This window comes from Melanerpes formicivorus, unplaced genomic scaffold (genome assembly GCF_026170545.1).
Source record: "Melanerpes formicivorus ecotype bairdi unplaced genomic scaffold, bMelFor1.0.p_v2 SCAF_8, whole genome shotgun sequence".
Lineage (NCBI taxonomy): Eukaryota > Metazoa > Chordata > Aves > Piciformes > Picidae > Melanerpes > Melanerpes formicivorus.
The window spans coordinates 13,176,266-13,204,118 of NW_027142360.1; the positions used below are offsets into that span (position 1 = coordinate 13,176,266).

The 27,853-nt window shown below is 43.2% G+C and overlaps 1 protein-coding gene across 2 annotated transcripts in view; it reads right to left on the reverse strand.

The window, feature by feature from the left end:
• Positions 1-7,327: 7,327 nt before the first annotated feature.
• The window catches only part of TMEM178B (transmembrane protein 178B), a 228,049-nt gene continuing 207,523 nt past the window's right edge, over positions 7,328-27,853 (reverse strand). The window contains exon 4 of one of the 2 annotated variants that reach the window (XM_068142186.1): positions 7,328-7,543. In XM_068142186.1, coding sequence (XP_067998287.1) covers positions 7,407-7,543 — 137 coding nt within the window. In that variant the 3' untranslated portion in view covers positions 7,328-7,406. The other variant, XM_068142185.1, reaches the window with a different exon arrangement.

Consider the following 27,853-nt stretch of genomic DNA (forward strand, 5'->3'; position numbering starts at 1 on the left):
AAGCAGGTGCCATTAAATCAAGGAGGAGATGTTATGTTGTATGCATGTATGTGTAAATTACAGTGTGATTGAGGGCCCAGGCAGAGAGAGGTGTCTGAATTTAGTTTGCACGTGGGAGATGTTACTGGCCATTACATTCTTGTGCTGGTCCAGCCCCTTGAAATTCCTTTCTGTTTTAATATGCAACTTTACATTTACCTCCATAATTCAGTATTATTATTGCAAATATGTTAGAAATGTAGAGGTACTCAGCTCCATTTTCCAGTAAAGTGGGCAAATGGAAAACAAATAAGGGCTTAAAAATATGGAATGCTCCTTGATCCTCACAGAAGGAGTGAAATGGGGAGCCAAAGGATAATATCCCACCCCTGCTGTTATAACTGCCAGTAAATCTTTTGTACTTCTCCCATTCCTATTGTGTGGCACTCCTGTCTGTGCTACACTTGCCTCTGATTATGTTCTTGTGGAGAAATAATTCACAAATTATGTATGCAGCCAGTTTAAGGAGGAACAAAGTGGGGGTCCTAGGGGCTCCCATTACGCTGTTAGAAATGACGCAAATGTTCTGATGTGTGAGGGGAAACAAGAGGTCAAAGCTTCCCTCCTGCCTAGCATCCCCATAATATATCCTGCAATACACACTACCAGCATTTGTTCTGCTGTCTGGGCTCAGCCAGGGGATGCAAAAATGCAATCAACTTCAAAAAAACAAACAAAACCCCAAACACAAAGGAGCGTTCCTAGCATTCATTTAGTGTTTGCCACACGGTTAGGAGCGATCTATCAGCCCAGTGCTCTGACTGGCTGCAGGTCCCGCTGAGGACTCCCTTTCACCCTCCTCCTGCCTGGTCAGGGGGTACCATTACTCTTTCTGGAGCTGCCGAGAAGATGTGTTTCTTTTTCTGAGAGAAAGCTTCTGTTCTCCGTCACCCTCCATAATGCTTACTGGGGTTCCCCAGGAAGCAGAATTTGGAGTACAGATCTCTTTCTAGCCAGCGTTCCTCAGGGCTGCAGGAAGAAGCAGGGCCAGAGTGATACCTTGCCAGCTCTCAGTGGGGTTTGCAAGTTTGGAAATGAGCTGTGAGAAACTGAGAAGCAATAATGTGGTTCTCTCTGCCCATTCTCTTGGTGGCATGGAAGCTATACAGCAGATCTCAGGAACAGGCTTTGCCCTCAACCTTCTCTGATCTCTGCAAGCAAAAGGCAAGTGTTTTCCAAGCTGGCAGGAATGAATGTGACAGCAAAGGAGAGATGAGAAAGGAAAGAGAACAAAGGGCTCTGTACAGAGGTAACACCCTCGAGGGTAGAGCTGGCTAGCTGAGACCTTGGCCTGTTTGCAAAAGCATGTGCTATTTGTGAGTGGATGCAGGCAGCAGTCAGGCAGTAAAAAGGTTTTTAATTTAGGGTGCTGACACTTCATGAGAAAATGAGAAAAAGAGAGGTGCTAAAAGATAAATACATTGCTTTTCATTCTTTTGTCCTCTCACTTCTTCCTTAAATTTTATGGGATGAACTGGCTTAATTTAAGCACTTGTCAGCAAAGGTCTGACAGGACAATCAAGAGCCATCCACAGTGCCTGCTGGGAAAACCGCCTGGAGGCCAAGCACTGGCAGCTACCTCGGCACTGCCTAGGGTAGAGCGCTGCTCCTCTCTGCCTTCTTCCCTCTCTCTATGCATATCAAGCAGTGAACCAGGTGCATGACCTCCTGCACTGTCATTATCGAGTTCTGCAATCCCCCAGGTCCCAGGAGCACACTGTGTTCAGGAACAGATGAGCACATTACTAATAAATACATGGCTCAGATCTACCTCTGCAGAGAATTCAGGGGCTGGTGGAAATTAATTTGTTGTTACTGGCAAAATGGCAAAAAGGTGGCTCTGGGACTGTTTTAAACAAACTGAGACTATGCCACCTGGCAACATTTGTATCAACACTCCCTCTGTAGCCTTCACAGAAAGCTCTTGCAGATGTTAGACCGTCCCTGTTCATGGGTGAGCAATGACAGGCAGGTGGGTTGCAAGGTTTCCTGCAAGGTCATTCAGGACAGCACTATTACAGCTGGAAGAAAGAGGAAAGCCTGGCTGACAGCCCATCCTGAGACACAGCTTACCTCAGGGCATCTTCCTTCTCCAGAAACGTTTCAGCTTGACAGGTTTAGCTTGGGAGCACTCAGATCCAGCTTCAGACAATGTGGATCTCCACTCCTATCATGAATGTTTCCATGTCATCCTCCCTGGTGGGCTTCTCTTCAGGACTCAGACCCAGAGGAAAGATCTTGCCAATGGCAGAGCCTCCCAGCTGAGACAAAGAGCTGACATGATGCACCTTTGGCAGGAACATCAATGGCAGCTGTGAGGATGGGCAAAGGTGTGGCCCAGGACACAGAGCTGCTGCTGCCACCTGTGTCCACTACCTTGGCTGAGCCTCCTGGGAAAACTGCATCTTCATGGAAAAAGCTGAGGTCTGAACATAACATTTTTGGCTTGCTTTCCTAAGGAAGTGAAGATTCTGTCACCTCAAGTCTGCCCATCTGTCCCCATCAACCTTTGAATCTGCTGGCCCTTTGAAAATGAGTTTGATGGAGCATTAGAAGTCTCAAAAATATTTACATTTCCAATTATGAAAATTGGTAGCTGGGAAGAGATGAGAAGTGCAAGGTAATGCATGAATCTCCCTCTGACAGAAGGGAGGGAAGGAAGGACTCAGCAGTTACCCAATCTGTTCAAAAGCTCCTTATAAACACCAGCACAGGGTGCATCTTGCCACAAACATGGCAGGTAAAGAATTCCCAAAGGAAGTGAGCTAGGTTAAACGAAGCAGAAACTGCAGCTTGTCAGAGGCACCCCAAATGTGAAGCTGAAAAGTCAAGGCTTTGTTCAACATGTGAAGCAACTTTTTTCACTGCCAGCCTCCTTTTCGCTGACAGGTTTGCAGAAAGCCTGTACGGAAACATAATAGCAAAGGAGGAAATCTGCCTTGCTGTGAGGATGGATATTTGGGTTTGTTTCATGTTTTCACCTTCCAGTTGAGGGTGCCCATGTGTCTTCATGTGTCCATGCATAGATGTGCTCATTTAAAGTCTATTTAGCCATTAGAAGGCATTGAAATAACAAATGGTTTTCTGGGTGTAGTGGTTTCATATATATATAGCCAGCTACAAGTGCTGAGTGTTGCTATGAAGACTTTGCCTGTGTATTTTATTCCCTTCTCTCACCCTTTGGCTATCTCTGCTTTTCCAAATGACACACTCCTTATGGCAGAGTTTATTTCTCCCTTTATGTTCCTGGCATGCATTTTGGATATTGCTGTGAACAAAGCCAAAGCAAGATCCCTAATGCCTCCAGTTCTCCTATGTAATACCTTCCAAAATAGCCACTACCACCTTTGAGTGAAAGGGTTTTCTCTGAAGAGTGGAACAGGGGGGTGGATGATGGCCCAAAGCTTAGACTCTATCTCTGTATCTCCAGCTGCTGGCAGCACAGCTCTCACAGCACTGGCCTTCCCTTGGGCCACCAGCTCACTTCCTGGTAAACAGCCAATGGCCAACACAGGCTTAACTCTGAGCTGCAAGCTCCATTTGAGGTCCTTGTTCCTGGTGATGGGCATTTTGAATTTCAGAACTGAGAAGACCAAGGGTTTACCTGAGGATAGGAAAAAACAGCAGAGAATTAAGCATTCAAAGGGAAAGTGCAGTTTCTTACAAAGAAGTGGTCAGTGATCAACCTTTTCAAGTCAACAGCAGATGCGAGAGAGCAGAGGGAGGGTGGCTGAGGCATGCTGTGGACTCTGGAGCAAGCATGGGCCCTGAATGGTGACCTTTGGTGTGGCAGCAGCCTCTGCCACTCCTGTCTGGGGACAAGCTGGCTGCTCTGTCTGGCATAGGTTAGCAGATTGATAAAATTGTAGCTGAGCTGGCATAGTTCTAATACTTCTGCCTGATGCAGGTGAACAGGGACCACACTCCCTCTGAGTAGGGAGGGAGCGAAAATTTGAGTAAATGTAGCTTGTTAGGTGGTCTGGTTTTGGTCTCTGCAGGAAAAGAGCTCAGCTGTGACTCTTTAGAGGGCCCCTGGGGAAGAGCCCACTAATGTAGTGGAATAATGAATGTCAAGCTATGAAAGCATTTCATTACCAGCATCTTCACCCCATGCAGCCCCAGTCTGCTGCAGTTATCGTGCTTCTGACAAGAAAGGTCACCGTGAGACTATCCTGCCTCTGAAGTAGAGCAATTGCATTTCAGTTATAGGGTCTCTGCTCCTGTGTAGGACCAAAGCATTAGCAGATTCCCCAAAGCAAAGGGAAAGCTGCTCTTTGGGGTGCTGTTGAGGGGCAGAGCAAGGAATTTCACTGCTTTGAAGATCTGCAGTTGTTGCCTCCTATTCCTCCATTTAACCTGCTGAGGCCTTATGGTGTTGCAGAGGAAGGTGACAGGTGGATTTCTCTCTCTTAAACCTAATTCTCAAAATATTCACTACTTTGGTTGCTAAGTCAGTAGTTACTTCCCTTCACAACCAGGTGGAGTCTTGAATAGATGGAGGTATTTTTGAAGGCGATGGTGCTAATTTGAAGCAGGAGTTGGAGCATCAGAGTGCTCCTGATGAAATTTCCCAACTGAGATGCGAAGCAAGGGTGCACAACATGGAGGCAGTGTCTGTTTAAGGCTGCCTCAGCCCTTGCCTTTCCAACTGAGACAGCCTAAAATGGGCACAGCAAGACCCTGCTCTGCCACAGGTGGCTTGTGTGATGCTGAGCTATTCAAATCCTTCCCTTCTCCATTTTCTCTCTTGTGAGCTGCAGTTAATGAGTCTTCCCTTCTCTTTCTTGCTGCCTGCTTTGTCTACCTGCATGGAAGGCTCCTGTGTGGTGCTCAGCATTACCCAGTGTCTCCCTTCATGCCAAACAGCTGGACCCCAGAAAGTGAACAGCAGCCTGCAAAGTACCATGGAGCCTGCATCAGGAATGGGCAGCTCAGGTGCTGCAGGGAGCAAAAGTGCACTGGAAGGTTAAAATTCAACCCTCGCATGGCTAATGCAAACCTGGAGTTTTATGCACAAATCTTTCCTGAAGTCAGGCCACTCTTTCTCTGTAGTGCAGGCCCTTCCACAATGGCATTTCTATCTCACCCTTCAAGGAGCAGTCAGCTCCTTCAATTCATGTTCTTCCCCTTTCCCCGTACAAGGACTGAGTGGTTGAGCCCTCTGCCCTGGCAGCTATGCTCCTGAGGTTTTCCTCAGCATTGCTGCCACAAGAAAGGGCACCTGCTTTCTGCACTGCCACAAAGCAAGCCCTGAAGACTTCCATTTTTAGCACTGATGAATCACATTGCCTCAACTGATGGCAGAGAGCAAAGACCCGAGCAGTCCCTACCACCGGTATTGGCTGCTAAATCAGGGGGGGGTTCACTAAGCAGAAGAAGATGGCAGGGTGGACAGCTCTTCCTGTCAGCAGCGACAGGATTAGACAAGAAGAGGAAACTGTTAATTGAAATGGTTTTAATCCCCTGTGCTGCTGAACATGCCACTGTACAGCCTTCGTTCCCTTCAATTGCACTGGGTGGGGTTGGCAGCCTCTGCACTCCCTGGACAGCCCTTTCTTCCTCCTGCTCTCTGCATCATCCTGCAGACGTCATTCACAGGAGCAGGCAGGTCATAAGCATTGGTAGTGCAAGTGATTTCACTCAAGAAGTTGCAAAAATAGGCGCATTCTCCAAGTCCTGACTTTAGCATATCAGCAAATTTTCTCACTTCCTCAGTTATCAGTGACAAGGAAGAGGTCAAGGAATTTAAGCAAATACCAGTAAAGATTATGACAGAGAATTTCCTTTTATGCTCCTCAGGTCAGACCCTTCATTTGATTTGCTACTGTGGTTGATATTTTAGGCAGCAGGTGTCTGGGGGCAGGAAGGACTCCATCCTGTGAACTGCAGGACTGTGTTGTTGCTACAACCCAAAGTCTGTTGCTAAAAAACAGTTTAGGAAGAATCATCAGCTAGAAGAACTGTGCCACCTGCCAGGAGGCTTTTCATATTTGACTGTCAGATCTTGACAGGTACAACTGCTACATAAGGTAAAAACAGTCAGCACAGACAATTTAAATATTTAACATTATTCCCAACAAAATAAGCAAGGGTTTAAAAATACCTTGCCTGCATTTTTTGTAACAGTAGTTTTATGTTAATTAATTGCAAACTCTTTGATTAAAATATTTAGAAGGTGTGATTTTTCTCTTTGTTCTACTTTTTAGCTTTTCTTCTGCTGGGACAGTTGAAAGCATTTTTATCCATTCCCTTTCACTTCCATTTCTACATTTGGAGTATTTTTTATACCTTTACATTTGTTAGGAATAGCCTGATCCTTGGGTGTTCAGGCTGGAACACCTACAGCTTGACTCCAGTTGCACACTCAGAGATGTATAGAAAATATATGTCTCATTGTTGGCCTGAGGAAAGACGTGCAATGAGGAAGCACCAACATCAGCACAGCCTTGTGCCTGCCAGGTTTCCCAAGGCCTTTTCAGCTGAGCACTGAAGACCCAAAAGGCTGTATTTCATATTCAGCTTTGTTTGTTTATTTGCTGGAGGAAGGTAGGGGCTAAACTACTGCAATGCCTCTCTACAATTCAGTCAAATCACAGACTTCTACACATAAAGTGGCTCCAGAAAGAGATTAATGGTCTTGGAGTACATGCAGTTCTCAAGGTTCCAGCAGGAATCAATCCCTTCTGTGACAGGCAGAAAAACCGCCTCATAAATAGCCAGGCTGTGATACTGGTTGTGTTCCTCAGTGTAGGAAGGATGTTGACTTGCTGGAGCGTGTCCAGAGAAGGGCAACAAAGTTGCTGAGGGGCTTGGAACACAAGCCCTATGAGGAGAGACTGAGGGAGCTGGGGCTGCTTAGCCTGGAGAAGAGGAGCCTCAGGGGTGACCTTATTGCTCTCTACAACTACCTTAAGGGGGGTTGTAGACAGGCAGAGGTTGGTCTCTTCTCCCAGGCAACCAGTACCAGACCAAGAGGACACAGTCTCAGGCTGTGCCAGGGGAGGTTCAGGCTGGAGGTCAGGAGGAAATTTTACACAGAGAGAGTGATTGCCCATTGGAATGGGCTGCCCGAGGAGGTGGTGGAGTCACCATCAGTGGAGGTGTTCAGGAGGAGACTTGACAGGGTGCTTGGTGCCATGGGTTAGTTGATTAGGTGGTGTTGGATGATAGGTTGGACGTGATGATCTTGAAGGTGTCTTCCGACCTGGTCTTATTCTATTCTATTCTATTCTATTCTATTCTATTCTATTCTATTCTATTCTATTCTATTCTATTCTATTCTATTCTATTCTATTCTATTCTATTCTATTCTATTCTATTCTATTCTATTTGATTATATAGCCATCCAGTCATTATTTTTACTGGTTTTAAAAGAGCATTTCCAGTGTGCTATAGCTCAGAGGCCACCCACCTTCCAGTTCTGCTCTTTGTCCTTTGTCCTCAGCTGGGGATGGGGATGCTGAGAGCCATCCAGCCCCTCTCCTGACACAAGCAGACACAGCCACTTAAAACACACAACATGATTTCTTTTTTATTTGTTTAATCAGTTTACATTCCACAACTGACAGTTTACTTATTTATTTGTTTTTTTAATTTTCCATGAACAAGTTGTTTAGTTAGTTACCAGACAAGATTGTAATCGATGGAAATATAGTATTCTGTGCCAATCTGGAGGAAATAAAACTGAACAAAACCCAAACAAAACCAAACCAAAAACTAAAATTGTAAGATGTGGACATTTTTGTTCAGCAAAATCTTGCGACGCTTTCTGTGACTTTTGTCTTTCAGAGGTGCAGGGGTTTGCTCCTTCCCCCTGCTCTTTCCCTGATCTCAACCCTGCCAGTAAAACGATCCTCCCTTCGGGGCCATGTTCTTGCCAACATGAATACACGTACACAAACACCTGTGTGCCTGCAGATTAGCACCTTGGAGTAACAGAACAACACGTCTGAGTTTGTTTCATGTTTAAACAACTTCTGTTCACCTCTTCTGCAACAGATTACAGGAAGAAATGGAAAACTACAACACACTTAGAAGATGTCACATTGCTTGTGAAATTAGCCACCACACACATCTTACCAGAACGACCTAATGCAATAGTCAGTTGCTGTTGATGTATTGTTAGCACCAATGGCCACAGGAGATACTTTGCCTCTTTCAGCAGCACAGAGTTCTGAACCTCGCAGGATGTGCCACCCTTAATTGCTTCTGACAACTGGATGCTGCTACCTAAAACTCATTAAACTCTGTGCAGATTGGCTTGGTTGAGCAGCTGCAGGCTGATACACAGTTCAGACATCCTCGACAATGCCAGAAACGTGGTCAAAAGTTGACAAGTTTTCAGAGTTTCAAAATATGCAGAAGTTTAATCTATTTTAATGTAATTCCCACCCTAGCAGAGCAATTAGGCATGTGCCTAGCTTGAAGCATGGTGATGGCATCATTCATGGGACATTCATGCTTGAAATTAGGCAAGTGCTTACACGCTTTGTGGGATCAAAGCTCTGTAGCAGTGTTCTGATGAAGTCAGGATCCTGAGTGTCCTAATCCTGGCTTTCACATTCACAACCACTGCAGATTTAGATAAGCCAGCTACAGGCTGGATTTTCAAAAGTGCTGAAAACAGAAGGCTCCTCCTGCAGCTAGTTGCAAGTTGTGAGGGGGCACCAAAGCGCTAAATACCAGACTCTTGGCTTCCCATCTCTAAAATGGCTGTAATACCCCCCTGCCTCGGGCAGGTGTGATGTTGCTCATACTGTAAAATTTTCTGAGGATAAAATACACCAGGTAAATGCAATGTCACAATGCATTTCTCTGAATGTGCTGGAGCATTGTGGTATTCTCTGTCCTTTCTTAGTCAGCTTTGATACTCACATACTGCACTTAAAGGAAACATAAACATCTGGCCAAGATGCATCCACATAACAAATGTCTTGTACCAGGCACGTTGTTTTACTTGGGAGCATCCTGGAAAAGTGCTGACATACTTCAATTCACAGGCATTTAAGTGAATTATTATTCTAAGCATCCCAAACTGTCGATTAGAGACAGTGGTGATTGCAAAACTTTTGTCATCACCGCAGGATGCTTATGGGAGTTGTTTCATTCCTTCTGAGCAAAAAGATGCTTTTCTTAAGGGAAAAAAAAAAAAGATAAATGAGGGAGTCAAGGAAGGGGAACCCTTCCAAAACTTTTGGCCAGTGTGGTAGCTCATGGCTAGGGCAAATACTACTTGTGGCAGAAGAAATACTGAAGAAAAATGTATGCACCTACTGTGGACGAAGGAGATCCCAGCAAGTCTGATTTCTCACTGACACTTGTGCAAAACAATAGTGCCTTCACACAGGCATCTTTTGTCATACCTGCACGTATTTGCCACAGAAGTGTGTGATGGCACAAGTGTGAGACAGTGAGGAATTGGACCCACACTCTGAACTGGCTTGCAAGGCAAGGTGGTGCTTCTGCTCTATTGTGAAATGGCCCTGTGAGCTCTGCTTGTCCTCCTGCCTACCCCCTAGGACTGCCCCAGTGCCAGGCATTCCTGCTGCCCTAAGAGAGACTGTGCATTCGCTCCCTGCTGCAGGCTCACAGGGGTGGTTATGGCTTTTGTTTGGAGATGGGACAGGGTTTTTTAAGAGAAACTGGAAAATTATCCAAGAAGACAGTCCCAAGTGCAGCATAGGGTTGGGGGGCAGGCAGGCCCCTCATGGCAAGCTATACCCTCAGCAAAGTCAGCCCCAGAGGGAGGACAGTGAGCATGTCTGGACATGCAGGGTTATTGTAAAGAATGAGAGAGAAAGATAAACTGGGACAGAGTCATCCTTTAGAGCCTCCTCCCATGTGATGTTACACACTGGCTTTATCACCTTTTAAAAGGTTTCTTTTGACAGAAAAACTCTGAAAAGTCCACAAAATCCATGTGGGACACAGTGAGTCAACAGCTAAAAGAGCAACCTTTGATAGTCCCACATCCCAGGACTCTCCCCACCCCTATCACAGAGAGGGAGGGCAGGAGGGTGAGGATAAGAATTTAGGAACGTTCTGAAAAATCTTGCAGAAAATGGTGCTGCATCCTGGAATTTGATTTACTCTCAGGCTCTTCCTCATTTCCAGAGTTCACTCTTAAAGCCTTTATTTCTTTTTCACAGACATCTCAAATAACAAAACAGTCACATATGCAACAATTGGTATGGAATGGGATTTAGAGGAAAATGTCATTAAGGAAGCATCTCTACATTCTCACACAGTGGGAGGATAAGGAAGGCAAGTAGAGATTACATAGCTGACTCCTCAAAAAAGGGACAAGGAGAGCAGGAGAAGAATGTCAGGATGAAACAGAACACCTTGGTCAATGTGGCAACATGCTGAAAAGTAGGGTTTGATCCCTGGAACTTGGCATTACCTTTTACTTTCTAGCTCAAGTCCTTCTTAAGTACACAGTCTTGAATCCTTACTTTGCAAGTCTCTGCATGCCAGCTGAAGTCTCTCTTGTCATAACCTTAACAGAGATTTTAATATGAACTTGTTCAGAGAGGTGGGTGAAAATTGTCAATTCACTGACTTCAATTTAGCTGCATAAACAAACAGTTCCATACATTGGCATAACATCCAAAACTCACTTAGCCCTGGAATTTTCAGAAATCAATTTCATTCTCCCACTCCTCTGGCTGTGTTTGTTTTATTTGGGTAAAATCTGGGAATATGTAAGAGCTCCAAAGTTCTTCTATTGGATTAAATTGCTGGTCCTCCCAGAAAGATGCTGTCAATATGTGATTCCAAATCTGGGCTCTGAGATGCTCACTGTGAGATGGAGATATATGTTCAGCCTTGTCAGAACAGCTCTCTAAATAATACAGTCACAGTTCATTCTCGTGTTGAGTCCTCAGTTTAGTTTTTCTGAGGACAACTATAATCCCAACAATAAGGGATGAAATTGCAATCTCTCTAATCTCCATGTAAGATGTTTGTAAAGCTATTATTAACATTTTATTAAAAACCTATCCAAATTGTACCTTGCAGGAGAATTTTTTTGTTATCACTACCAGCTAGATTATTTTTTTCAGGGTAGTTTGAAGATGGAGCAAGAAAATAACCTTTGGACAGCTCAGCCATTCAAACATTTAGGATGCAAATTCACTCTTTGAACTGCTTCAGCAATGCCTGGAACTGGCAGAGAAAGGTGAAGAGTTCAGGCCAAAGATCTGTGACCTCCATCACTCTGATCACCCAGTAATCTGTGCCTGGAGATCATCATAAGGAACTCTCCTCAAATGCAATTTCCAAGAGTTAGGACAAGTCCTATCCTTTGCAGTCATTGCAGTTTGGAAGGGGAAGGCTGCCATGAATATCTCCTTTTGCTCCAGCAGTCTTCTACAGTTAACACCTGTGCTTTGCATAGCAAGCCAGGCCATGCACCTAAAGCACTAGGCCACGGCTGATCTCCGCATGCATGCTCTTCTGCACTAGGTCCCTGATTCCTCTTACTGGGATTTAAGATCTCTTAAGATCTTGAGACCACCCAAGATAGATGAGTGGTCACTTTATGGAGCAAGATGAATGTCTTAGATGTCAGCTTGACTGGTTCACCATCTAAAAGCTACTGTCTCTCTTCATCAATTATACAAGAAACCAAGGGAGATGAGCCTATTACCATATAGAGCCTGCTTAGTTGCCTAAGGTTTAGCTTGACTTCATCCACAAGACACTCCTCACAAACATACACCTAGGGCAGAAAAAGAGCAGCCATTCAAAGGGTCTCTTAATAAAGGAGAAGTTAACCTACTGGGAGAGCTACTGTGGAATAGAAATTCTGCCATGGCTTTTCCCTATTCCTTTCCCTTAAAAAAGCCCTTGAGACTCAGTCCTGTGATTGGATATACCTGTGTGGATGTGCATGCTGCTGCCTTTGGTGTGGTACCCCTCCTCAACTGGCACACTGGCAAAATGAGAATGTTCCTGGGAGATAGTACTGTTTTGCTTTAAATATGAGATACTTGAGGATTATGAGAAAGAAACCATCCTTTGCCTGAAATTCTGTACATCAGCTTCAGGTTATTTCAGGCAATCATGAAGCTATGGACACTTTTCATAAATTTACAAATATATATATATATATATACATATACATATATACACATATCTACATGTACAGGTGGGCATGCCTAGGGGCTAGGTTTACCACTGCGTTATCCCAGCCACACGCAACTACAAAAAGAGATTGGTATAAAGTTGGAATGACTTAGCAGTGACTATTCCTGTGTCTATGCAAAATATCCTTAAGTGGGCTGACATGTAAGCATGGCCCACTTACCCAAGTCCCTTCATCACATATATACATAAATAGGACCCAGCCTCCCAGGCGGTAATTTCCCATTGCTTCCAATGACCTGTAATCAGAGGGAATTTTACTTGAGAAAGAACTGAAAGTTCAAGTCCATTTCAGGCACAGTTTACAGCCTTGAAACTTGCAATGTCTGTCATACTAGGCCTCAAATTGCTTTAAAATAATTTAAGCTGCTGCAGAAAAACATCTTCAAAAGTCCCCAAATATGGTTCTCTGTGTAAGCAGGGGAAATTTTGTCCTGCAGAAGATCAAAGAACAAATATATGAATATAAACACTCTAAGTGATGGAAATTGCTGAGTGAAAATAGTAACAGTTTAAATTAGAAGTGTGTGATTGTTGGTGGTGCCCAGGAGTTATAAATAATTCAGTACACTCTAACTGAACCGTCAAAGGCTGCTCTCCTATTCTATTTTATTGTTCTGATTACTCTAACCTTTTCCTTATGATTGATATTGTTAACGAATAACCCCTCATAAAAAAATGCATCCTTATGCTCCCCAGTCAGATGAAAACTATTAATGAGATTAAATATCACCAGAACTTAAGAAAATTGGGAGTGTGTATTTTAAAAAATATATAAATGTAGACACCAAAGCCATTTAGTGTTTACTCCTGTTCGCTGTCTAAGGAGGAACTGCATGCTGAGGCTCTTTTTTATAGCTGGCCCCAGAAGACCAAGCCTTATCTGATTCATGCTCCTTAGTGTCTACATCACTTTAAAACTGGGCCAAAACTCAGAGGTCATCCAGCTTTTTGAACACTTGACTGTTTATCTCATCTACTGCAGAACTGCTGGTACTGTTTGGCTATTTCTGACCAGCTGGCAAAATAACAAAGCTACCTGGAGGAACTGCCTTTCCAGTGATTTTCCTGTGCTCTGCTGCCATAGGTAGGGCTCAGAGCCACAGGGAAGTGAAGCTCCCTGCTGTGCCAAGCAGCATTAACTGTGGTCTTTGTGCCACTTGTATGTATCACACGTAAGTGGTTAGTACCAGCGTCTGTGGCACTAGAATGTAACAAGGACTTGTTGAAGGCAAAATAGGCAGAAAGAAACATGTATATGTGCCTGCAATCAGGACAACATTGGGAGCTCTATCTCACATATCTGAATGTATTTTGATGGTGAATACCCTTTTTGTCCCAGTTGTGTTTCCCCATATCTCTTCTGCGTTATTTGCATGCACAACTTAACACAGATGCAGACAGCATCTGAATTGCATTGCAGCTCTGGAGTTCAGTGTAAAATAATGGGAAACAAACTGTTAAGCTGCCTTTTGCCATGTATTTTCTCTGTATCCTCATGTAATTCTACCAATGCTCATCGATTTTAACCTATAGCAACTGCTGTTAGGTTTCCTTTTTTCCACTCCTCCGCCTTCTCCTGGAGATAACCTATTTGAGCCCTCTGTTATTTCCATTGCGAGTCTTCTCTGAGCAAGGAAGGACAACTGATCTGTGATTCTGGAGTGCTTTACTAGAGATGACCTGCATTTCATTCCCCTCTTGGGGCCTACATTGAGGCAGTGGTCTAGGCTCCTTAAGCACATCAAATGCTCAACAGGTGCAAGACATACTGCGTTTAACTTGGCAACATAGCAGCAGGCTCCAGTTCTCCCACTGATGTCAACAGGGAGCTTCTCTGAGGCCCTTGGCCATCGACAGTAGGTCTTTTTATGTGTGTGTATTTTATTGTGGGTTTTGGTTGGTTTGGTTTGTTTGTGTTTTTTTGGTTGTTTTTTTTTTTTTTCTTTTTCTTTTTCTTTTTTTAAATAAAAAGTGTTTCAGTCCATACCTATGGCTCTGAAGAAGGCTGTAGGATTGGGGCATTGGTGGGCCAGACACAAGGGGAACCCTAAAACAAGGGAGGAAAGAAGTTAACATCTCACGACTGTTTCTTTCTAAAGCCAAAGATTAGATATTGTGAATGTGTAGGCACACATTCAGTGTTAACCAAGATAGAACTAATTTTTCTTCTATAGCACTTGATCCAAAACACACTGGAGCCAAGGGGAAGCTTTTTGTGGACTTCAACAGACTATGAAACAGGTACATTATATTCCTGACTGGAAACAGTGGGCTGCTTTGAGCTGAGCCCTGGTTTTATGTGCTTTCAGTCTAGGCTGGCAGAATCAAAATGTTATGGATCTGGCCTGGAGTTTGTAATCAAACTGTAGGGTGTTTTGAAGCTCAGTTCCTGACCTTGGAAATTCATCCATTACTAATCTTTACATGTCTTTGTGCTTCGTGCATACTTTTTACTCTTTGTCCCTCAGTGATGCCTTGCAGTTGTTCAGAGCTGTCTCAGTTTTTCACCTTGAGTCTTCCCTTGCTGGCTGGATGAGCACAGCAGTATGGGCCATGAAAGAGTGCAAAACCTGGGGGCAAGGCAATGCAGTGTTGGTTTGTGTGAATGTACCTGAGCACATAGCCCTTCTAGGTCTATGTAGAGACATAGAAGAAAGATCGTGGATAATGTATGTCTTTCTTTAAGCTATACTTGGTAACATATTATTTCCTCTCCATTTCACTGCTGGCAGTTAGCTTGGCACTCAAGAATTAAGGACAGATTACAGTGATTTTCTTCTGAGCTCTGCTTATCAGTGGGGCTCCAGGGATGAGCCTGATTTGGCAGCGCTGCATGGTGGGTAAATGGACAGCCATGGAGACAGAGTCTTGCAGGAACACTTGGGAATCTGAGATACTCCCTGCATATCAATCCCTTTCCTCACCAGCCATCCAGTGAACTGCACAGCTAATATGCCATAGCTAAAAGTGGTCCCAAATGACTCTCATCTACAAGAAAGCAGAATACCTACACTCTCATGGTTCTCTCCTGGGAGGATGAGTACCCTCTGTTTAGAGGACTCTGAGGCTTGGTGGTTTTTTTTTCCCCCTTCATTTGTTACTGCAGCTGGAATAACATTTTTTAAAGTAATGGCAATTTTTCAAAAGCAATATTTCAAAGAAATTGCAATGGTCACTGGTGGTTTGCAATCCACTTGCAACAGTCCCTGGGGTAGAATGAAAGGCAAAAAAGCCCAACTAGAAATATAACTGAAGGGACTGTACCATTCAGATCAGGGAATATCAGTTGTGTCTGTAGAGAGGGAGAAGAAAGAGATGATATATACAGGTGGCCAATATGAATCAGGAATTTTAACACACAAACAGCCTGGCTTGTAGAAGAAGGTGTCCTACACAGTACATAAGATACAGAGCACATGGACTCCTGCCATATAGCCCCCTCACATATACAGTGACCTCAGCAGGGACAGACAACAGAACTCCATGTAGCTAACTCACTGAGGTCGCAGAACAACTTCACTGTACAATAACTGAGAGTCACTATACACAAAACCTCAGCCTGCAGATCTCAGTGGGTTGAGCCACTTTGTCCTGCATCCCTAGGACCGGCATTTTGTGACACCTATGTTCACTGCAGTCAAGTTCCTCTGTGGTTTCTGGAGCATGAAGACATGTTGACCCAGCAGTGCAACATGAAAGATAATGTGCAGGAAAGAGCTACGGACCCCACCTGACCACCTTATGGAAAGGGGGACCAAATACCCACTGGTACATCAGGCTAGGACAACAGTGTCATTTTATCAACAAGGAGGGATAGAAGAAGAAGAACAGGGGCTGGACTCTGCAGGAGGCTGAACATCATCCAAGAAAACACATCCTTAACTTTAGGCATATGAATAGCCTAACAAGTTTAAGGGGATTAGTCACATGCTTTCAGTAAAGCACATGCTTAGGTGCTTCTACAGGGCAGATTGGAGGGATGTGGGCAAGCCCTTTAATGATGGCATCACAGCTAACAGATTTCTAATTAACTATTTCTTCAGTTAGAAAACCACACACTCGTGAAAAAGCTTCGATCTCTGTTTGGAAAGATATTTCAAAGCCTCCCAAAGATGCAGAAATTCAGACTAGATGGGAGTGTGCTTTGGCTCAGGATAGATGGAGTCACTAACCACAGCAAAATTGGATTTGGATATATTTTGAGCCAACCTTGCTTTAAAGATGAGTCTGAGCCAACAGAAAGTGTGGTGGGCCTGTAAGCCCCCTTCAAGTGTATCAAAGCACATAGGGCTCCTCCCAATTCTGTGAGAGCATGGAAGGAAATTCCCAATACCCCACAGGAGCTTTACTCTTATTTGAGGGAAAGATAAGAGAATTGGAGTGTCAAGCAATGGTCCCTTTGGGTATCTAGTTTGAGATTAAGGTTATATCACCATAATCTGCTTCACACACTACTAGTTTTAAGATCCTTTGTAGCTGCATAGCCCTTAGAGAGCCTAGGCTATAGTGAGAGGAAAGATAAAGAACTGGCCCAAAGATTCAGGGTTAATACTTTTCCATTGTAAATAATAACAATTGTAAACCTCTGCCACCATTGGCACACACAAACACACAGGCTTACATACAGCTTCTAAGCCAACACTGTCAGAGATACTTCATCAAGGCAGAACTCTTATCATGCTGTATGCAGAAAGAAAGGAAAGCTTTAAGAATCCATCAAAGAGCAGAATTATTTCAATTTCTTTAAATCTTACTTCTATACCTCTTTCAGAACTGTATCTGTAAAAGAATACACCCTGTGACCTGTCACAGGTCACACAAGACTGTACATCCTCACAGGAGCTGTGCCACAGGGCCTGGTGGTGGACTCCAGCTAGATATCTGTATCCTTCGCTTTACCTGGGACACTGTATTCACACGAAACCCTTCCTATATCTTACACAGCACTGAAGAGGAGGAAGAAAGTTTGCATTCAAAACTGTTTCTAAAACATTCATCTCTTAATGAAAACTTGTTTGATTTTTTTTCCTCAAAATTGTTCATACTGTGAAATATTTCACATTTTTTTTATAGGTCTCTTGGTTTTCACTTACTGATTTTTTTGCTTTCAGTTTTTATTTAGCTTTCCAAGAGGTGTATTCACTTTTAAATGTCCTTCTTCACTGCAACAGTAACACATCAGCCTTCTTACCTAGTAGGCACTTGCACAGTCAGACGGTTTCAAAGCTTTTCAAAACCACTCTAATCGAAAACCTTGCCAGAAAAAAAGGAATTAAACCAATCTACTTAAAAAGGAAATGTCTTCAAAAGGCATTTTCAATATGAATAAATAAGTATTTTCTCCAGGCAGATCTAATGGAGAATGAAATAGCAAAACTTCAGTTGCCAAGAATGGCACTTCAGTGGCAACACACTGGCTTGGCAGCTGGCATTGGCATGCTTGGAGCATTTGTAGACCAGAGAAAGCCAAAGATAGGTAGTTGAGCAAGAATGGAAGAAACCCATATCTACCCTACTCCAAAATACCCTCCAGAAACTTCATTGCCTTGGGCACTGGTAATAAAGCAATATAATCACAAAAGGTGTAATGAGAAGGGGAAACAGGGCTATGCAATTGCATTGCATAAGAATTATTTGTTGGTTAGATTTTTTTAACCAAGCAAAATACAGTATCTTGCCAGCTGTGTGCATGGCATGACCTGGAAATAAATGCCTTAATTTCTGTGCAGTGGGCACAGTTTCAACAGGTTGCCTCCTTCTTCTGGTGTTTTTATAAATGCAGGGGATTATTTAAGGACTGATGGCATGCAGCTATCATGTAAGAAAGGATTGCTGGTACTATCCCTGAATTAAGAGAATGTTGGGTTGGAACGGTTTTGGGGAGGCCTTCATTTCTTTGCCCTGTCTCCCTTTGTACTTTTGTCAGTGGTGCCCTCTCTCCTGCATATGGCCAGTCAGTCATCACCTCTTCAGACTCCATTTGGTTACATTCTTAGTCCTTCCTACCCACCTGCCCCTCAGACACTGTTCCCCTGCAAGTAACCACTGCCCTCACAGCCAAAATGCTTTGCTTCCCCTTGATGGCATTTGCTTGCCTCTCTAGACTTTGTTATTCATTTAGCTCTTCTAGAAGCTATGACCTGAATGATGGGAAGAGCAGACTGAAGGAAAAAGGAAACAATGGGAAGAGGAATAGCAGGAGAAAGAGAAAGACCAAGAAAGAGAGAGTTCCATTTTTGGATTCACAATTATATCATACAACACTTGAGCTCAGGAAAAATGAACCTCCTTTCTCTGCATCTGACCTTTTTGCTTCCATCTGTACACAGTTCTCCCAGATGAAGAGTGGAGATCTCCAGTGAATGGGGGCAGTTTCCAAAGACAAGATGTGAGAAGGTCTTATTTGGCATACAGGAACACAACAAGAGGCGTCTCTTACTTCTCCCTTACAAAAAATAGCTTCCTTTTTCTCCTTGGTAATGGCTTTTGCCCAGTTGTCTTAAACATCCAAAACAGAAACTCGATGAAATCCTACTGCAGCAAATACCTGGGAAGAACAAGTGCCAGGGCTTCCCTCACCTCCCTTCTCCCTGGCTTGGTCGTCCCTTGGATTCAACATCCTGAACTATCAGATGCTCTGTGAGAACAAAAAAACCACATTCCCAAATCCATCAGAGAAGACATGCTGTCTCAGACCTGATGGCTTTCTTCAGGCTTCTGCAGTTGCGGTGCCTCAGTCTCGGGCCACAAACACAGCAGGGATGGTTTAGGGGACAATCACACTGCAATGTTTTACATTTTTCTTTTTCTTAAAAAAAAAATAAATAAGAGGGAAGAAAAAAGTTATGCACACATGTATCACAGCATTTTCAACAGGCCTTCTGCTGCGTTTATGTTAGCAGTTCAGCCTCAGTTGTGAGCCTGGATGTAAGGCAGCTGGAAGATTAAAACCGCATTGTTGGCAAGTCCGCTGAGATGTCCTCCATGGAGCTGTTTGTTGTTGGGGGTTTTGTTATTTTGGGGGGAGGGTTGTTGGTTTTTTGTTGGGTTTGGTGTTTGTTGGTGGTTGTTGGGGTTTTTTTGTAGCTTTCTGTGGCTTTCTGGTTTTATTTTGTTACTTTTTTTTTTTGTATTTTCAGTTGCTTGCTTCTCTCTAAGATTTGACAGGCAAAAAGAAAAGGCTTCTCTGCTTTTCCCCACACGTTCTGTCCATTTTGGGGGGGTTGAGTTTTAAGGAAGGATAAAAAAAAACCAACCCAAAAAAACCAAGCCAAAATAAACCCCACAAAAACAAACCCAAAAAATACCCCAAATGCCAAACCAAATGACAGAGCAGGCTTCTGTCATTTTGTTTTAAGAAAGAAAAAGAAAGTGGGTCGGTTTCTGATAATGGCCTTGAGGAGGTGCATTGTAGAGTAGGCTCAAATGCTTGATTTGTTCCTTTGCTGTTTGCATTTTCCCTTCTGGCTGCAATGGACAGGCTTTTTATCCTCCCAACCCCAGCCTCCATGTCCTGTACAGATTATGGTTTCACACCCCCTCACAGACTCCCTGTTCCCCTTCCCAAATGGCAGTAGGTAGGTGCAACTGTATGTTCATTCAACCTGTAAGGTATGATGCTGAAGTTAAGAGCTGGATGGAAGAGCCACGTGAGAAAAAAGCTTTCCCATTGCTGTGAGAAAGAACGAAGCAACACAGAGTCCGGTGGAGATGTGAGTGCCATGTTGGACTCAGCTCTACCTTGGCACTGGCATTAATTTGAGATTATATATATATATATAAAATTATATATACATATATATGCATGTATGGGTATACATAGACATATATATATATATATGTATATGTGTGTGTGTATTAGTTTGCTGTTTGTTTTAGCATACTGTCCCATTCTCAGGTCTAGATTTGGGGCAGTTGGTCCTGGGGACAGGCTGGACAGAAGGAGCCAGAGTGCAGAAGAAGCCAGAGATAAGAGTGAGGCCCAGGCCTCCCCACGCACAGAACATGGACCAGCCATAGCCATGGCTGATGTCGTCAGGAAGTCCGTACAGGTAGCGGGGGTAGCGGGAGAGCTCAAAGTTGATTCCAGCCACACATGTGCACAGTGAAATGATGCAGAAGGTTCCTGGAGGAGAACGGGAAAGGGGAAAGGAAAGAGGAAAAAAAGAGAGAGAAGTTAGAAGAGTGATAGACACACCACTTTCCAAGTTGCCTGAAAACAGAAGGTGCAAGCAGTAAGGAAACACCTATGGGAAGATGTTTGCATAGAAACTGGCTTAGCCTAGTGGCTCGACAGGGAAAGAACTGTATGCCACCAGAGCCTTGAATATTGATGCTGAACAGAGCTGTACAGAGAAACTTGAACTGGAACAGCTGGGAACCAGCATGCTTCATGAAACCAGTGATTTTTCTGGAATTTTGCTTTAGACAAATACAGGGTGAATTATCATGTCTCTGTATTTGGGGGCAAGGGGGGGGAGTAAAGGAGCTTGACATTTTTGTTTCATTTCAATTTTTCCATGACAGGTTTTATAGAAGAAAAGATTACAAAATGCTGGACATATTCTGGCTCTGCTGAAACACACATTTTTTAAATACTTGGGAGATTTTTTTGCAGACTTTTCTTATATCAAAATCTAAAATATTTCATGGTCTACTCCCCCTTTAAATACCACTGTCAAAATCTTAAAATCCCTTGCAAAATTCAGATTCTACACTCTGCAGGATTCCAGTCCTAATCCAGATGTCTTCTTTGGTGTTGGGGAAATTTTCAGAATATCCTGTGCTTGTTTTCCATCCCTGCAGCAATATTTCATTGCTCCCTGAGAACACTGCAAGGACAGGCTTCATAACTCTGTCAGGTGGCAAGTTTTATGGACAGACATAAGTATCAAATGAGGCTGAACCTTAGCCCATCCGGATGAGTCTAATTTTGGTCTTTGGCCTCCAGCTTCATCTAAGCTAAACTCTGAGCTCCTGAAATATCACAGCTGCCACCCACACACACCAAATAATGGATAGCTACAGACACTGCATAGAATCCCTTACTTAAAGTTCAGGTTGTTTTATTAGAAACTACACATCCCTTTCCACGTTTTACCATGTCGCTTTGCTTAACCAGTAACATCAGTGTGTCTGCAAGAATGTACTTATGGCCTGTGTGACAATGCAACGTGACTAGTACATTATTGGACCTTATGTGGGAAAAAAGGGATCCAAGAGAGCCACTGTGCTCTGAGAATCAAGCTCCAGGGCTCATTTCAAATGGCTGTGGTTATAAAATGACACAAAAGGTCTTTCTTTACTAGTAAGAACATGATCATTTCAGTTCTCTTGAAGTGTAAGATTTTTAAGGAAGGTGGGTGGGAAAATCTGTGCGGCCAGACTGGAGCTGAATTTGCTAAGCAGAAAAGGAAGGGAAAGAACTTTGGTTTTCAAATATTCCCCGTACTTTCATGCTTTGTCTTGGCAGTTTTGATCACAGGTTCTTCAAGGCATGAGTGTTGCTTACTCTTTGTGCATGAGCAGTATATTGGCGCTCTACCTTGTCAGGGGTATTCTGCCCCATAACAAATGAACAACAAGGAAGAACAAGTAACAACAATAAAGAATAGAGCTTGAGACCTCTTTAAACTCATGAGCTTGAAACTTCTTTAAAAAAAGGCTGTCCTCACTCTGCTCCTTCACTGGAGATTGTGCTCTGTGATGACAAACAATGACTGCCAGGCACAATGTTAGGGGATGCATAGTACGGCCCTCAGCCAGTCACCTCCCTGTGTTTCTGCAGGATGTTTTGTACGGCACAGGTTTATCTGCCTCCATAGTGCTACTCATTACAGACACAAAAAATTGCCATTTTATAACACCTAGAGGAATCTTTATGGCCATTACACAAATCCTATATGTTGTTTGTATTCAGCCAAGCAAGGAAGATCCCACTTGTAGGTAATCTGGTCTCTTACCACAAGGGATACTGATGAAACAGTACCTCATGATTTTGGTGGATTTTGCTCATGAACTTGCAAACAAAACACAAAGGGTTATCACAGAATCACAGAAAACATGTGGTTGGAAGACACCACAAAGATCATCCAATCCAACCCTCAACCCAGTACTGAAGGATCAACACTAAACCATGTCTCTAGTGCACATGCTGCTTAAACACCTCCAGGGATAGTGATTCCACCACTCTCCTGGGAAGACCATTCCAATGTTTGATAACCCTCTCTGTGAAGAAATAGTTCCTAATGTCTAGCTCGAACCTCCCCTGGTGCAACTTGAAAGCATTTCCTCTATTCCTGTCACTTCACACAAAGGAGAAGATGCTGGACCCCTCCTCACTCCAACCTCCTTGCAAATTTCATGATTGTTGCATACTGAAAAAGTCATGAGTGGAAGGGATGCAGAGACGGAGCTTACACTTTCAAATGTAACCTCTACTATAGTGTCTGGGTAAGACACTGCACAGAGCAGAAGGGCTGCTGCCTATAGCACTGTCTGCCCTATGAGCACAGAGTGAGCATCCTCAACTCTGGGATTCTTTGTCTGCTCTGAAAAGAAAATGAACACTTACTCACTTCCTGGTAGTTTCTTGCCATCAGTGAGGTGTCACCCTACATGTGTGCACTAATGCCCCAGATCCCCAGGCAATACAAACTTCTTATTTGTGAAAAACATGTAACTCTGGACCAAGTAGAGGACAAAGAACTGAAGGCTTATGGTCCAGCTGCAGCACTAGCACACAGAATGTGAATGACAGGTGGTAATAAGAGCTCACTAGGGATGTGCTGTTACATGAGTTGGACAGGGGAGATTAAACACTTTCTCCTTCTGCAGCTGGGAAGAGCAGAAAGTTCTTTGTGCTGGGAATCCTAAGGAAAGTGCTGATGGATGAGACAAGACAACAGTACCACTTTTGACAAAGGAAATATATGTGTCACTGCAAAATGCTTCAGTCATGTGAGAGATGAATTTTCATGTAAAGCTACGTCTGACATGTAGTCAAACCTCCACCCTGACTCCTTATTAGACAGGTGCCCTTCCTTTTGGGCTGTTTTTGCCAGTGCCTGCTAACAGACTGATGATCAACAGCTGTTTGAGCTCCTGAGACATTCCTCATGACCATCTCAGGCTTTTCCTTCTTATATGTTACAGAAGAGAGTATTAGACCTTGAATGTCTCTTCCATTTAGCCTTTAAGTTTGTTTAGGACAGAGATTAACATATTTGCTATACATGTGTTTAAGATTGGGGTCCTGCAGATGCACCCAGGAGAGGGGTAGATGGGAAAGGTAATATCATTATTGATCAGAGCTTAATTTGATGTGGATTATGAGTCAGTGTGCTTTGCTGTAGCTGGTTTTAAGCATGATTATATTAATCAAAGCTGCTGGCAGGCCTGTGCTACTATGAATTGTTGTGGGCTTTTTGGTAAATATTCCTTTTCTTTCTTATCAGCTTGGTTGTGTAAGGGGCTGCAATGCCTCAGTTTTCCGTTTCAAAGCTCATCTCCATGGGAGAGAAGAACTGCTTGTTAAGTGAAACAACTTAGACACAAACAGGCTCAAACCATCCATGCCAAATATGTTTGAATTTTGCCTCACACCAGGGCTCCCTGAACCATGGCACAAGCCACATCCTTTAGCCACAGATTTGGCTTAATTTCTCCAGCTACAAAGCCACAGGGATTTCATAAGGGCTGTGGTGTTTTGTGAGACAAGAACTGCTGCATCTCTTAGATAGCCTCCAAATGAAGGTGAGCCTTCATGATGCTGGAGCACAAACAGACCCTGCTGCCAGAAATTACATCTTAAACACCCTTGTCCCTGGTATTTGGGACAAGGTGTCTGACTGCAGCTTGAAGGAGAAGTCAGAAGAAATCCCAAAAGCCAGTAATTAAAATGATCCAGGCACCAAGACCACTACCAATTATTTTTCTCAGATTCTTTGGAAAATGTTTCTTCTGTGTCTGATTGAATGATTCTTGCTCTCTCCCTCTCTCCCACAGCAGGCAGGAATGACTCATGAACTAACTGTGATGTCAGATGTACAAAGTAAACAAAGAGATAAACCCTGTTTCTTCCTTCTTCTTCTTTTTCTTCTTTGTCTTTTTTTTTTTTCCCCCTTTTTCTCTCTGAGATAGAAATGTCAAATACTGCTTAGAAACACTAGCAGATAAAAAGTAACACAAAGGTATGGACTTTAAGGTGTTCTCTGAAACCACACAGTTCTCAAATAAATGTGAATCTCTGCCTTTTAAAGTATTTCTAGCAGCTGCAATTCATGGCAACTTGTGGCCCCTAATGCCTTTGGAAGAAGTGCTGTTTATTTAATTATCATCACTCTTTTATTATGGAGTTATGGGGGGAAATCTCATAAGTGACACGTTATTTTCTCTTTGCCCTAGTAGCTTTTACGATTTTCAAGGTACATCAAACAAACAAATAAAATGAGGTCTGATCCAGAAGTGGAGTGTGTAGCATTAGCTATTTAAATTGTATTACAATCAAATGAAATTATTAAAGAAAAAAAATGAATTCCCTCCCAACACAGTGATGACAAAAGCCTTTTGGAGGGAGCAGCTCTGCAGTAAACTCCTTCTGTGCATGGATTAAACGCCTCAGCAGCACGCAGCTCTTGAGATCATTTTATTGCTCTGTGCATACATGCATAGAATATAAATTATTGCTTAATTATGTACTCTTCCAGCAGCAGCAGCAGCTTGCAGCATCACCAGTAGGTTGCAGAATAGCAAGGGGTTTACTGGAAAATTGCCCTTATATAAAAATCCAAAATGGAAGAAGTCTGATTGGGTGATGGAGATTTAGTGCAGTGTCCTTGGGAGAGTATATATCCACCTGGGTTGGAACCTCATGCACTTTTATTTTATTCCATGAGCCTGAGTAAACTGCAGAGTCTGTAGTGGTGCTATGGAATTGCATTATAGCCATTCTCAGAATGTGGTTTGCATTTGGCCTTTGGCCTCCTACCTTAGAATACACCAGTGGCATCCACACCAGAGCTGTATGCCTGCTGTGTGTTACTTCAGCAGCAGTCCTCTATTGAATTGATGCTGCACAAGCTGTAATATGTCATGACCCAGAGGACTATGTATTCTCTGTCACAACCACAAATCCTTAATGGTTACCAACCTTATGTAAATCAGCACAGTACACAGAACAACATTACAGTTATGGGGGGTGGCTGGGGGTGTGTGTGATCTCCAGTTTGCTCTGCTGATACAAATGGCAGTCAGTCTGTACTGCACATTATAGCACTCGGCAGATTTGCATATGGTGACAGTTCTGCTACCATATCCCATGGTCATGGGACTGTACTGGGAGTGGATATCCCTGCTGTCTGCTATGAAGATACAAACTGGCATGTGAGGCAAAAGGAACATTACACAGCCAAAAGCACATGATAGGATAAAATGGAGTAGGGAGAAATACCAAAGTTGATCAAAGATTGAGCTGAATAACACCTTGATACTTCAGCAATGCCTGTTGAAAATAACCTGCCAACAAAGTGACCTGACTACAGTCATGAAGCATGCTGAGGCAGCCAGAAGGTTTCTTTCATCCCTTGCACTGTGGCCCAGGGTGGCCCAGGCAGAGGCTAAAAGGTTAAATGGAAAGGGGCGCTGGTGTTCTGAGCAAACTCAAGTGACTCCATCAGATCTCAGATTTGTAAGATGACAAGACATGTGACTTCATTGCCAAACTACTTCAGCCAGGTGCTTTCCAGCCTAGACATTTGCCAGAGCTGAAGAGAAACTTGTGGGGTCAGGTTAGGTTTGCTTTTTCACAAGACATCTCCCACAGCATGGGGAATACATGCACCACATTGCATCTGTTCTTTTAGCAACCAGGTCGTTCTGCTGCTCTCCTTGTAACATCTTTTTCTTCCAGTCAAAAAAAATCTCACAACTCTTAGAAGGAGCCTTAGGAGGAGCCTCACAGAGTTTGTGGAATCTTTCTCTTGTAAGAAACCTTAAATTGCTGAAAAGTCTTCAGACAGATGTACTTCACTGAGACTGGAGAACAAATACAGCACAAACAGATTCAGTGTAGCCTTCTTTCACATTGGCTAGTATGTACCACTGAAAATAGAGGGAGAATACTTGAAGGGCTGAAAGGGTAGTGTTACTCATGTGCCTTTATATATAATCCTTTTGTTTGCTGAAGGCACTACTAAAGAAGCCATTGAGAGCTTTGGGTGATAGTAGTGGCACCTGATTCCTATATTTTCTGTCTTAGGATGCTAGAGAGAAGCCCATCCATTCCTTTTTTCAAGTGACCATGGACTTTTTGGTTGTACAACTTTTGTACTGAGTGTGAACTGAGGATTTTTGCAGCAAAAAGGCTCTGGACTCCATTACTGTTTCCCTAAGTTGACTCGCCAGGAAGAGAAAAATCCTTTCTGTATTTGTTAAGTGTTATAGTTAATGAGATATAATAGTCAGAAATCAAAATAAAATGCAGTTGTCTTGTCAACAAGGACTACTTAGTGCAGGCCATCCCTATTATGATTACATCACTTGCGTGAATGCTTGCAAGCAACAAACTACCCTGACCCTGTACTGCCTTAAGGGACAACACGATGAAATCTTCTTTCTTGTTGCAGAGGGAATAACTCTGCAGCCTCTGTAGCCCACACAAGGATATCAGCAGGACTCCCTCTCTATGCCCTGGAAGAGCTGGGTTGCAAAAAAAGCAAGGAAGGCCTCTCTCATCTAGTTTCTGACAAGTCCAGCTGCTTTTTCTGTGGAATTTCCATGGCCAGTTGGACTCTGTCCAGGCAGATTAGACAAAGCAAGCATAGCAGTGATTTGTCCACGGGGGATGATGTTTTTCTAAGCTGACAATCTGAGGAGCCAAGAAGGTGAATCTAAACCTTGCTTCACACTCTGCATATAACAATAGGATCTGCTACACAGAGAAATTTGCTCTCCTTGCTCTCTGTAAATACTTTTGGTTTAGCAAATCATGTTAGTATCACTCTTTCTTCTGTTGCATGTGCAGTCTTCTTTCCTCTTTGATGGCAGGCATGCAAACAACTCAGTAAACTTTTTTTACAAAAACCAAACCAGTAATAAATGCCACCTCTGTTTTCATTGTCTTCCTTTGGCCTTGAAGTGTCTTGCCATTGGAATTCAGAAGCCAGCAGCAGATCAAAGACCTGGTGACATTATTAAAGTATAAGGAACAACAGCAGAATTTTAAAATACACATAACTTGTTTTCCAGGGCTGTGGGTGTGAAAGTGTTTTGTATTTTCTATCAGATCTGTCTCCTCTACTTTGCTTCTACTTTATTTCACTCTCTGTCAGGCCCCCAAAGACCTACTGATATCCCTGCGAACCAAACCAGATTGCATGCTCTTCATAGACTATGCTATGTTTTCTGTTCTTGTAACTCTAGATGGTACTGATGCTTCTGCCAATACCTCCCATCCTGGAGGGAGAGAGTACCAGTCAGTATAGCTGACTTGAAATGAACGCACACAAGAATATGAGCAGCTCTTTTTCCTGAAAACCCTGAGTGAGCTGACTCTTTAATTTACCATACATCAAGTTCAGAAGGACTGATTTAAGATTGAAAAACAATTTTTTTTTTATAGGTGCATATACACCACTTTCCCTGTCTTTTGCTCCAGACTATAAGA